The following is a 13,001-nucleotide window of genomic DNA, read 5'->3' as shown; positions in this document are numbered from 1 at the left end:
CTGAAAACAATTATGGAGACTGAACCTGTTTTTTCGTTGTTTTAATGGATTGGCTACAATATGTGTGATTGTTTTGGTAAAATCGATTGTGGAGACTGAACCTGTCTTTTCGTTGTTTTAATGGATCGACAACAATAGCAGCAATGCCGAGCTTGGTAACGCAAGCTTGTGACCTAAGTAGGGGCATTAAGATGTTGGAAGGTAAAAAAAAAACAATAGCATCAATGTCTTAGTGAATTAGAACTTAAATTGGTGAAAATATAAGAATTTTGAACTTTGAATGGTGTCGATTAATTAAAATATATAAGCTCAAAAACTATTAAGATGATTTAAATAAGGGTTAAATGTGTTTTTCGTCCCTATAAATATACCAACTTTTCGTTTTAGTCCCTCTAAAATTTTCCTTCAACTTTTAGTCCTTATAAAATTTTCAATCACATACTTTTGGTCCCTATTTTTAAGGTTAATTTTTGTATTTTTTTTAATGAAATTGTGCATAAATGTGTAGAATATTGTAAAAAAAATTCCCCCAAAAAATTAGAATTTTTTTAACCAAACATAAATTAATTATGAATTTTTAACTGTCAAACATATAAAAATTCATATTAAATTCATGTTTTGTTAAAAAATTCTAATTTTTTTTTTGGAGAGATTCTTATAATATTATGAAATTTTATGCAAACTTTAATTTAAAAATATGTATTCTACATATGAGTTTACTTTAAAAGAAGGACAAAAAGTGAAGATGGAAAATTTTTTAGGGACTAAAAGTTGAAGGAAAATTTTAGAGGGATTAAAAGGAGAAGTTGGTATATTTATAAGGACCAAAAACATATTTAACCCTTTAAATAATTATTTTGATGGAAGATGATTTAAATAATTAAAAGTTTTTAAGAAAAATAACATTTAATGCTTCATTGGTATTATAAAGCGACTTATTATTTAAAACAATTTTTTGTCCAAAGCAATTTATAATATATAAACTTAAAATAGTTTATATATTTGTCAAACGTTTCTCAGTAAGGTCCTTCTATTAGTTTTCATCTTTTGACGGCGTTAACTGTGATGACATGGCACGTTAAGCACCATGTCGTGCCACTTGGACAGTGCCACATAATATAAAGTAAACTAAAAAAATAAAATATTGAATTAAGAAAATAGAAAAGTCAAAAAGTGGTTGTTTTTGTTTTCTACTCACTCTTTTTTTTTCCTCTTCTTTCAACACCCATTGCTCTGTAACTTTGTTTGGTTGGAGAGAATTAGGGAAGAGAGAGTTAGTGAAGAGAGAAATAGAGGAGAAGTACCAAACTTCTCTTGTTTGGATAGCATAGAAATTGGGAAGAGAGAATAAAAATAGGTGGGTCCTACCACCTTTTTACTTCTCCTCAATTGTGACGAGAAACATGAGAGAAGTGAAGTTGAGAGGGCCAATTTACACTTATGCCATTGCTATTTCACATCCTTTTATAAATTTTGCAACTATACCATGCATATTATAATGAGGTTTGGGTAGCTGCTAACCAACAACAACTGTACATTCTTTGCGTAAAAAAAAAAAAAAACGACCGTAAACTCAAAAGCTGAGTTTGTTTGTTTTTTTGAATAATTCAAAAACTGGGTTTGAAAAATATATAATACACGTTAAATTAAATTAACTAAGTTCTTGTAAAAAAAAACTAAGTTTGTTTAAAATTGAATTAAAATATATTATTAATTTAATCAATTAAAACAATTTCATTATATCAAAATAATAAAACAATTTAATTTTTATAAAAACAAATTAATCAATCATAAATTATATGTTGTTTTTATTCAAGGACATTTTTGTCTTTTCAAAATATAGCAGCATCTCTTTCTCTTTTATTTCTCTCTTATATCAAACAACCCATCAAATCTACTCTATTTCTCATCTATCTCTCTCTTCTCTTATTCTCTCTCACCTATTTCTCTCTTCTCATTTTCTTCTCACAACCGAACACACCTACTGTAACCATTCTTCTTCCTTTCGGTCTTGCGACACTCTCTTCAGTACCCATCAGCTAGGTAATGCATCACAACACTCTCTTCTTTGCATTCTCGTAATGCATTTATTCATCTTCTTCCCCTTTTAATAAACCCTAACAAGTACTCATGTTGTGATTAAAATCAATGGTGATTTTTCGGATTGAATAACATTACTACAGCTCTACTCTTCTTTTTTTTTACTGATAGAATGGGTGCGTTTGATGAATTGCCGGAAGAGTGCATTGCCGCCATACTCTCTCGAACGACTCCCGTTGACGCCGTCAGACTCTCCCTCGTTTCTAAGACTTTCCTTTCTGCCGCCAATTCCGACGCTGTCTGGAGCCACTTTATCCCTTCCGATCCTTATTTCATACAGACTCTCATCACACACTCTCCTCCCTATGTCAACATTCGTACCAAAAAAGCTGTCTATCTTGCCCTATGTGATCGCTATATCATCATCTCCGACTACGAGGACGACACTGCTCGAATGGTATTGTTTTTCATAACCCTCTGCTTTCTCGAATGAAATTAATTGATTGTTGTATAAAATGTTAATGGAGCAATTGGTTATGTTGAAATGTAGAGCTTTCAATTGGATAAAAAGAGTGGAAAAAACTGTTGCACGTTTTCTGCTAGATTTCTCGACTTTACTGATTCTATGCTTTGGTTTATTTGTTCTCGAAATATTTGGACTCGTACGCCAGATTCCAGGTTAGCTCTTAAGTTTTTTATTTCTTTTGTTTTATTATTTCCTATTACCACCCAATATGTTTTGATAAGATTAAGACACAGCTCTTAAGATTTAATTTAGTTAGTTTCAAATAAAGTGTGACAATGCACTCAATAATCTCAGAGTTAACTATTAGGGGGGTGTATTGGATTAGGATTTTGAAGGACAATTTTTGCTTAAAAAAGTCTCAAAGATTTTAAAAGATTTTGTAGGATTTTAATGACTTTCATGATTTTAAAAGACAATCAGGATTTTCAATTTGGATTTCAATGGATTTACATCATAAGATTTTAAAGGATTTTATGAATTTATAAGATTTCAAAAGATTTTATAAATTTTAAGGACTAATTGAAAAGAAATGATTACAACACACTCTCTATCATAATATTTTGAATACATACTCTTATTTTTTATTTTATTTTTATGAGATAGAGAGAGGGGGAAGAGAGGAGGGAGAGAAGGGAGAAAAGAGAGGAGATAGAGGGAGAAGAGATATATATATATATATATATATATATATAGAGAGAGAGAGAGAGAGAGAGAGAGAGAGAGAGAGAGAGAGAGAGAGAGAGAGAGAGAGGGAGGGAGGGAGGGAGGGAGAAGAGAGAGAGAGAGAAGGGAGAAGAGAGAGACGAAGAGAGAAGGGAGAGAGAGAGAGGAGGGAGAAAAGAGAGGAGAGAGGGAAGGGAGAAGAGAGAAGGAAGAAGGGATAAGAAAGAGATGTAAAAACTTTTAAAGAAAAACAATCCCAAGAAATCTTATGTCTTCATGAAAGACTTTTTTTTGTTAAAATTTCACTAGACAATCTCACAAAATCCATCAAAATCTAATTTATTAAACAATCCTTTGAAATTTGAATGATTTTGAATACCATGAGACTTTTTTTAAGTGATGAAAAGTCTTGATTGAATACCTCAAGACTTTTTTAAAATGACAAAGAATCTTGATTGAATACCACAAGACTTTTTTTAAATTGCAAAGAGTCTTGATTGAATACCACAAGACTTTTTCATAATTAAAAAGTCTTTTAAAATCCCTTAGAATCCTAATCCAATACATTCCCCTTAGTCTCCAAAATGTTTTTAAGTTTTAGAAAATAAAGTGTGACGAGTAGAATACATACTGGACAATTTCTGGACATATTTGAAATGCACAGTTGGCTAGGGTAATTTCATCCTTACACTATCAGGCCTATGTGGACAGTGAATACGCATTGAAGATGCACTAAATGAAACCATTGTTTTCTTTTGGATTTTACTTTTGTCATGGAATCCTAGAAATCTAGTGTCAGAAGTTCATTTGTTATGAATAGTATGTGTCCTTAGCAGCCGTGGCCAGCGAATTACCTTGGCTATTATATGTTTGCATATTGTTGTCATTTGTCCAACTCCAACCCTTATTTTGTGACAATATCAAGCAGTTGTGCTTACATCCACACTTATCATGAGAAAGTGAGGCATGCAGAAAAGCGGACGTCGTTTAAGTGAGGGTGAACGTAATTGCTGGATTTCCTATCACAGCATATATAACATTAACCGAGATATCTGTCATAATCAGTTTGAACTTGAAATACTAAGTTATATTTGGTAACAGCCTCAAATTTTTAGTTGATGAACCTGTACTTTTAATTTATCGACACCTATATAGATACTCCATTTGTCATTTAATGAACCACTTTCAACTTTTCTCCCAGTTCCTATATTATAATCTTTGTAACTTTTTTGTACTACTTTTGGATAGGTTCTCTGAAGTCGCTGAGCTTCTTGATGTTGACTGGAATGACCATGAGATTAACATTTGTGGTAGGATAAACACCATTGACTTGTCCCCAAATACTCAGTATGCAGCTTATCTCGTGTTCAAGGTGATTGATGTCATTGGATGTAGTAGACCTCATGTGGAGTTCTCAGTTGGTGTTGGAAGTGACCATCATGATGTTACAAATCCTTGTTATCATACTTCCAAAATTGTCTGTTTGTATCGAAATTACCAAGGTGGGGCAAACAACACAGTTTTAGGATTGCAAAGTTCTATTTTGAGAAGCGATGGGTGGTTTGAGATTGAGATGGGGGAGTTCTTCAATTCAGGCTTAGAAAAAGAAGTCAAGATGAATGTTTTTATGGAGATGAAGGATGGTAACCAGAATACACGTCTCTTATTTGAAGGAATAGAAGTTAGACCTAAGTAAGACAATTAAGCAACATTCACTGAACTATGCAAGGGGTCTTGTGTCTTGGATGGCAGAACAACGTTTCAAGATTTGAAGTTCCAACTTTTCAACATATTATATATTATTGTTCTAAACTCTTTCTTTGTAAAATATATTCACACTTTATATTGCTTATTGTTCTTCAGTATACTAGGATATCTTTGTTGTGGGTATCTGCCTCGTGTTGTCTGTCGATTGTTCCAACTATATAATATATTGTGATGCAATATAGATTTGCTATTATTTGGTCTGGAATCCTCAACTACAACCACCAGTTACTGAATTTGTCCCACTGATTTAAAATTTTGCTCTATTTAAGGCATTGGTTCTATTTTAATCAACATTGTTACTCCAACAGAGTAAGAACATAAAATGAAGAAGTTAGAAGGATCAACACTTCTTCCAGCACTCAATTTGTGTTGGACTGCGCATGAGTGAAACAATATTGATTAAATTAAAATAGAGCAGATGTCTTAAATGGACTAGAATTTAAATCACTAGAAAATATAAGAATTTTTTTTTTAGTGGTATGAATGGATTAAAATATTAATCTAAGTACAAAAAAAAAAGACTCAATTTAAATAATTAAGAATTGTGGAGATTGGTTTCGTAAGTGAAGCTTAGATGGTAAAAGGTTGTCTTGACCAAAAAAACTAAAATGATTCAATTTAAACTAATTCTGTGAATCAATGGTTCACACTCAACATTTTTAATGTCTATCTATTCTGTTTCTCTTACTATTACCAAACTCCTTATTTAGTGGTTTTATTTTGTTTTAACCCTTGGTCCTAATTCCCATTGGAAAGGGTTTGTGTAATCTTGAGTTCGACCGAAGGTAAGTAAACTATGACAAATGATTATTCCAGTTCGGGTTTGAAATCGTTATTCTTGATTGAATCGTCTCAATCCCTTGGTTCATTCTATGTTTCCTTTGATCTTGTTACTACTGACCTTTACTTCATTTTTTCACACTTTTATTGGCTTCTTCAGTTTCTCTCCCTTGTTTCTTTCAACATTTTTCACTCTCCTTTCCCTTCGAATTGGTCGCTCCATTTCCTTGAATCATTCACGTTCGTCCGTAGAAGAACACAACTCTCTCACTGTTCTCCATAAACGGCCTTAGGATTTTTTTCAAGTTCTTAATAGCAGCCAATATTTCACCAAACTCGAGGCTATTTGAGGAGAACAGAATGACTATAATCCCCATAGTACTTGTTCTAATTGGTTGAATCAAGTCATTACTGATTACTATCAACTCTCAAGCTGAGTATGTATGTCCTTTTTTATGGGCTTGATAGTGGTCAATTGCCGTTGATAGATCCTATTCCATTTCACTTCAGCTTGAAGCACCAAATCCATTCATCTGCAATGTTGTTGTTATTGCATCATCTGCACGGTTTCTTTTCTCGGCCCTAACTGTTGCAACAACAAATCCTATTTATTTTTTTAATTCATCATATTACCAAATTTTTATAATCTCAGCCCAATTTGTTTGTCACTTTACCAACTGAAGATCCAGTTCATATTTTAAGCCATGACATTGCTACCCATGTTCTTGAAAAGTTGATTTTGCATGATCTATTTTCAATTCCTCCGCTAAAGTTCAAATTTATTTCTCTAAATTCATTGCTCTAAACTTAAAACTGTTCCATAATTTTCTATGTTGTGTCCCTTCATCGTCCATTAAGCGAGTGATCATTGAGGAAGATTGGGAAGACTGATGTCAATGTTTACAGTGTCTACATTGCTCATGACCCTCATGTTGTGTACTCAATTCCCCATTTTCTAGCATTTCCTCTGTAATTCATTTTCAAATAAATATACTGGTAATTTGGAGTCATACTCTTCCACTTTACTTCTGCTTAGTGTCAGCAGCACACATCTATGCTTTCACTCATTTATTTATATCGTGCGTCCAAATTCAGATTGAAGTACTAAAATCCTTCATGGTGTAATTATTCATCCGCAAAGTTACCCTTCTTGATCCTAATCGTTGGATTTTGGATTTTAAGACATCCAATTATATTTATTTTTCAATTATAATTTTACCAATTCTTTTAATTATCTGTAAAATATGTTTATTATTATTACTTTACCAACTAAATACATCACTCCACCTTCAACCTTTATATTGGCCATCATATCTACATATGCTCTTCTCTCAGTTCCTATATTCTTACCTTTGCAACTTTTCTGCATAACTTTTGAACAGGTTCTTGAAGTTGCCAAGTTTCATGCTGTGTCTTGGCTTGATATTCCTAAGGATTTTAAAACTGTCATGTGGAGTTATCTCTGTTGGTGTCGAAAGTGACCATATTATTACTAACAGTGTCTGTTTGGGTTCAAACGTGCAAGGTCGATGGCACAACAGAGTAGTAGCATTGCAATGTGAGAAGGGATGGGTGGTTGGAGATTGAGATGGTAGAGTTCTTCAATTCAAGCTTAGAAGATGAATAAGTCCAAATGAGTGTTATGGATACAAAAAGGTCGATGGCACAACAGCTGCAGGGATCTTGCGTCTTGGATGGCAGAATATGCTTTAAGATTTGTAGTTTCAATTTTTTGGCATAGTATATGACATACATTCTTGGTCCAAAGTGTCTCTTTGTAATGCATATGAATAAATTATACTCCCTCCGTCCCTTAATAACTGAGTCATTTATAAAAAAAAGTGTCCTAAAATAACTGAGCCATTTCAATTTTCAATACAATATTAATTACTTTTTCCCCTTTGTAACTCTAATTAATACTACTTTCATCATTACCAATTCAATATATTCCACTTTGCACCAATACTTAACAAGAGCACTTAAAACCACTTTTCTCTCTCCTTTATTTATACATTTTTCTTAATATGTGTGAAATGAAAAAAATGGCTCAGTTAATTCGGGACGGAGGGAGTATTGCTTATTATAATTATAATGTATACACAGGACCGTTCCTATGAAATAGGAGACACGGCTCTCTTTTTTTGTGTAGCTAAACTTCATTAAAAAATCAGAATTAGAAGAACTTCTAAACATGAAACGAAATAAAAATAAAAATATTAAGTGAACGAGAGGTGAAATTTACCTAACTGTGTTGTTTGAATTTATCATTCTTCCGTTGTGGGAAAGAGAAACAAATGGTTTATGCGAAAAAAAAATGATTGTTGTGGTACTTTTCATTGAAATAGCTTTCCAAATTGACTGATTAAGTGATTATATAAATTGGGGGTGGTTTGGTACCATCAGATTAATGTTCAAAGGAGAATTAGAGTCTAGAAAAAACTCAAACGTATACCTATGAAAGAAAAAGAAGTAACATATATATTTTTTATTTAAGTGGGGTGTGGTAATAGACTTCATTTTTTTTTTGAGGCTCATAGGTTTTGGAGGCCCGGCTTGGTTGAGCTGCTTGTACACCCCAAGGCCGGGCCTGTGTATACAATAACATATTGTTATGCAATTTGCTGCCATGTTTATTTATTTGGAACTCTCAACTATGAACGCTAGGTACTTGACCTTTGATCGACATCATTAGTTCTCTTTCACCGTTTAGTTCATCATTCTCTTCAAAGGAAGGAAGGACCAGTAGCGAGTGAGAGCGTAATATCAACAAGAGTGTGTATGATTAACAACATTGATTAAAATAGAACTAATGGCTTAATAAACTAAGATTTAAGTCACTGGACAAGGAACTTTAGGAATTATAGGGAAATAAAAGTGCAATTTGATCCTCTCACAAGTCAACTATGAATAAAAACATCAGAAATGAACCTCATAACATGAGATTTGAGCTCCCTCCAAAAGTCCTTAACAAAGCCTAAAACTAATATTTTCAAAAAATATATTATTATTTTTTAATTTAAAAATTATATTTTCTGATATTTTAAAATTCGTAAATTAAAGGAATTCTCACATCAACCCCACGTGTGATACACAATCAAAATATCGTTACTCCAGCAGAGTAAGAACATAAACCCTCTCGTATCCTCTCGCCGGCCCCCATCGCCGCCCGTTGTTGAATCAATATTCTTCTTGTTCACTGATAGAATGGGTGCGTTTGATGAATTGCCGGAAGAGTGCATTGCCGCCATACTCTCTGGTACGACTCCCTTTGACGCTGTCAGACTCTCCCTCGTTTCTAAGACCTTCCTTTCTGCCACAGATTCCGATGCCGTCTGGAGCCACTTTATCCCTTCCGATCCTTATTTCATCAAGACTCTCATCACACGCTCTCCTTCTTATGTCAACATTCCTACCAAAAAAGCTGTCTATCTTGCCCTATGTGCTCAGCAGCATTTCATCATCTACGTCTGCGGTGTCATCAATGCTAAAATGGTATTGTTTTTCCTAACCCCTCCTCCGATTTCTCAAATATTCCAAATGCTAATGGCAATTGGTTATGTTGAAATGTAGAGCTTTCAGTTGGATAAAAAGAGTGGAAAAAACTATTACATGTTTTCTGCTAGATTTCTCAACATTACTATCAGTGGGGGGGTTTTCTTTTCATCGACTTATTTGGACTCGTATGCCAGATTACAGGTTAGCTGTTAACTTTTCTATTTCTTTTGTTTTATTATTTACTATATGTCTTGATAAAATAATTAATAGCTCTTAAATATTTAATTTAGTTAGTTTCAAATAAAGTGTGACAATGTACTCAATAATCTCAGAGTATACAATTAGTCTCCAAAATGTTTTTTAATTTTTAGAAAATAAGTGCGACGAGTAGAATACATGCCGGACAATTTCTGGACATATTTGAAATGCACAGTTGGTTATGCACTAAATGAAACCATGTCCCAGAAATCTAGTGTCAGAAGTTCAATTGTTCTGAATTGTATGTGTCTTTAGCAGCTGTGGCCAGTGAATTACCTTGGCTATTATTATATGTTTTGCATAATGTTGTCATTTGTCCAACTCCAACCCTTATTTTGTAATATCAAGAAGTTGTTGTGCTTATATCCACACTTATCATGAGAAAGTGAGGCATGTAGAAAAGTGGATGTCCTTTAAGTGAGGGAGACGGTAAATGCTGAATTTCCTATAACAGCATATCTAACTTATTAACTGAGATGTCTGTCATAATCACTTTGAACTTGAAATACTTCAGTTATGCTTAGTAACAGCCTCAAATTTTTAGTCGATGAACCTGTACTGTTAATTTATCTACACTTATATAGATACTCCATTTGTCATTTAATGAGCCACTTTCAACTTTTCTCCCAGTTCCTATATTATAATCTTTGCAACTTTTTTGTACTACTTTTGGATAGGTTCTCTGAAGTCGCTGAGCTTCTTGATGTTGACTGGATTGACAATGAGATTAACATTTGTGGTAGGATAAACACCATTTTCTTGTCCCCAAATACTCAGTATGTAGCTTATATTGTGTTCAAGGTGATTGATGGCATTGGATTTACTAGACCTCATGTGGAGTTCTCAGTTGGTGTCGGAAGTGGTCATCATATCGTTACATATCCTTATCATACTTCCAAAACTGTCTGTTTGTATCAAAATGTTGAAGGTGGGGCAAACAACACAGTTTTAGGATTGCAAAGTTCTATTGTGAGAAGCGATGGGTGGTTTGAGATTGAGATGGGGGAGTTCTTCAATTCAGGCCTAGAAAATGAAGTCAAGATGAATGTTTTTATGGAGATGAAGGATGGTAACCAGAATACACGTCTCTTATTTGAAGGAATAGAAGTTAGACCTGAGTAAGACAATTAAGCAACATTCACTGAACTATGCAAGGGGTCTTGCGTCTTGGATGACAGAACAACGTTTGAAGATTTGAAGTTCCAACTTTTAAACATATTAATATATTATATATTATTGTTCTAAACTCTTTCTTTGTAAAATATATGCACACTTTATATTGCTCATTGTTCTTCAGTAAACTGGGATATCTTTGTTGCGGGTATCCGCCTTGTGTTTTCTGTTGATCGTTTCAACTATATAATATATTGTGATACTGTGATGCATTGTGAATTTGCTTTTTATCAATTTGGAACCCTCAACACGTCAATGGTGATTTAAAATTCTGGTATTTTCGAGGCATTTGATCTATTTGAATCAATATTGTTACTCCAGCAGAGTAAGAACATAAAATGAAGAAGGTAGAAGGATCGACACTTCTTCCAGCACTCAGTTTGTGTTGGACTGTGCATGAGTGAAACAATATTGACTAAAATAGAACAGATGTCTTAAATGGACTAGAATTTATATCACTATAAAATATAAGAATTGTTGTTTTAGTGGTATGAATGGATTAAAAAATTAATCTGAGTACAAAAAACTAAAATGACTCAATTTAAATAATTAAGAATTGTGGAGATTCGCTTCATAAGTGCAGCTTAGATGGTTAAAGGTTGTCTTGACCAAAAAAAACTAAAATGATTCAATTCAAACTAATTCTGTGAATCAATGGTTCGCATTCAACATTTTTTCATTGCAGCAACTAATTAAAATGATTCATCTGCATGGTTTCTTTTCTTGGTCCTAACTGTTGCAGCAACCAATCCTATTTTTTCAATGCATCATATTACCAATTTTTTTATAATCTCGGCCCAATTTGTGTGTCAATTTACCAACTAAAGATACAGTTCATATTTTAAGCCATTATAATTGACAAATTGATTTTGCGTGATTTACTTTCGGTTCCTTCACTAAAGTTCAAATTTATTTCTCTAAATTCATTGCTCTAAACTTAAAACTGTTCCATAATTTTCTATGTTGTGTCCCTTCATCGTCCATTAAGCGAGCGATCATTGAGGAAGATTGGGAAGACTGATGTCAATGTTTACCGTGTCTACATTGCTCATGACCCTCATGTTGTGTACTCAATTCCCCATTTTCTAGCATTTCCTCTGTAATCCATTTTCAAATAAATCTAGAGTTGACCATTTGTCTCCAAAGTGTTTTTACTTCTTAAAAAATAAAACCAACTTCGATTTTTCTGATTTTGAATATGTTCTTTATTCTATATGTCTGTTCTTTTTCTTTAACTTCATGAATTGTGATGCAGCAGTCTGTCTTTCGGATCTGTCAATGTCCAATAACTGGCGTTACATGATGTTCAACTACAATAACTGGCGTTATATGTTTATTACTTTACCAACTAAATATAGTTACTATTGTCATCTCTCCAACTTCAACCTTTATATTGGCTATCATATCTACATATGCTCTTTTCTCAGTTCCTATATTCTTACCTTTGCAACTTTTCTGCACAACTTTTGAATAGGTTCCTGAAGTTGCTGAGCGTCATGCTGTGTCTTGGCTTGAAATTATATTCCTAAGGATTTTAAATAATAAAGTGTGAAAAGTGAAGGATGGGAAGGGGAGATCGGAGGTAGGGATGGGTCGGAGAGACAAGAGAAAGGGGGTCTTTTGAGACGAGTTAAAACAAAAACTTGTAAAGAATGTATCATACTAACTAATCAAATGACTTAGAAAGAGAATAAATCTTTTGGATCAAGTTAGGTTCAATGCTAGTCATATAAACATCGTTCTAGAAAAAACAATAGTGTTAATTCGAAATGAATGCAAAGCTCTCAAATAAGAATATAACAAGGAGGTGCAAGAGAAAATGCATAAAATAAAATAAAAGTAAATTATGACATTGTTCTCAATTACTTTCAAAACATCAGAAACTCACTGTCTCAACACTTCAACCTCTGTTATATATCCACTACAAAAGATTAGTCATCAAATTTCCAATTTCCATCTTTAAACATTTTATATTCTTTTCCCCGCCTTCATTGTCATAAATTCCTTGGCAAGCATACATAAATCCCTTCCTTTTCTCACTAACACCTTTCAAAACAGGCATTGTCCATTCCACAAGATCCTTCACATACTTTACATTAGAAGATAAAACTTCCGAAATTCGACACGATGGTAAAACTTGAATACCATAGAGTTGTTTTTAGAGAAGCTACTCTTAATAGCTTCTCATTTGAAGTTGTTTTTAGATTATGATTTTTTTTTTAAAAACTGTAACAAACGGATGCAATACTTAAAAGTGATTTTTTTTTTCTTCTTAAAAAAGCTATAATAGACTCCTGGC

General features: G+C 33.2%; 1 protein-coding gene and 1 pseudogene across 2 annotated transcripts; both read left to right on the top strand.

The window, feature by feature from the left end:
• Nucleotides 1–1,929: 1,929 nt before the first annotated feature.
• On the top strand, nt 1,930–5,201 carry LOC146956981 (putative F-box protein PP2-B12). Its single transcript, XM_085733138.1, has 4 exons — nt 1,930–2,043; nt 2,212–2,497; nt 2,591–2,718; nt 4,478–5,201. Exons 2-4 carry the CDS (start codon nt 2,213–2,215, stop codon nt 4,923–4,925), a joined length of 861 nt encoding a protein of 286 aa, XP_085589264.1. The 5' UTR covers nt 1,930–2,043; nt 2,212; the 3' UTR covers nt 4,926–5,201.
• Nucleotides 5,202–8,874: 3,673 nt separating this feature from the next.
• On the top strand, nt 8,875–10,743 carry LOC146956980 (F-box protein PP2-B11-like; annotated as a pseudogene). The gene is made up of 3 exons (XR_015021686.1): nt 8,875–9,268; nt 9,347–9,472; nt 10,207–10,743. The product of XR_015021686.1 is annotated as an F-box protein PP2-B11-like (transcript).
• The last annotated feature ends 2,258 nt before the right edge of the window (nt 10,744–13,001 follow it).

This window comes from Medicago sativa, chromosome 1 (genome assembly GCF_051527215.1).
Source record: "Medicago sativa cultivar Bolivia chromosome 1, Bolivia_mono, whole genome shotgun sequence".
Classification (NCBI taxonomy): Eukaryota; Viridiplantae; Streptophyta; class Magnoliopsida; order Fabales; family Fabaceae; genus Medicago; species Medicago sativa.
Note: the sequence above shows the minus strand (reverse complement) of the source record. Positions and strands in the feature narration are given on the sequence as shown.

What these genes read in the sequence shown, in the direction of transcription:
- LOC146956981 (XM_085733138.1), top strand. Translation starts at nt 2,213, where the DNA reads ATGGGTGCGTTTGATGAATTGCCGGAAGAGTGCATTGCCGCCATACTC. An exon ending in AGGACGACACTGCTCGAATG is followed by an intron (nt 2,498 to 2,590) that starts GTATTGTTTTTC and finishes GTTGAAATGTAG; the next exon opens with AGCTTTCAATTGGATAAAAA. An exon ending in ACTCGTACGCCAGATTCCAG is followed by an intron (nt 2,719 to 4,477) that starts GTTAGCTCTTAA and finishes ACTTTTGGATAG; the next exon opens with GTTCTCTGAAGTCGCTGAGC.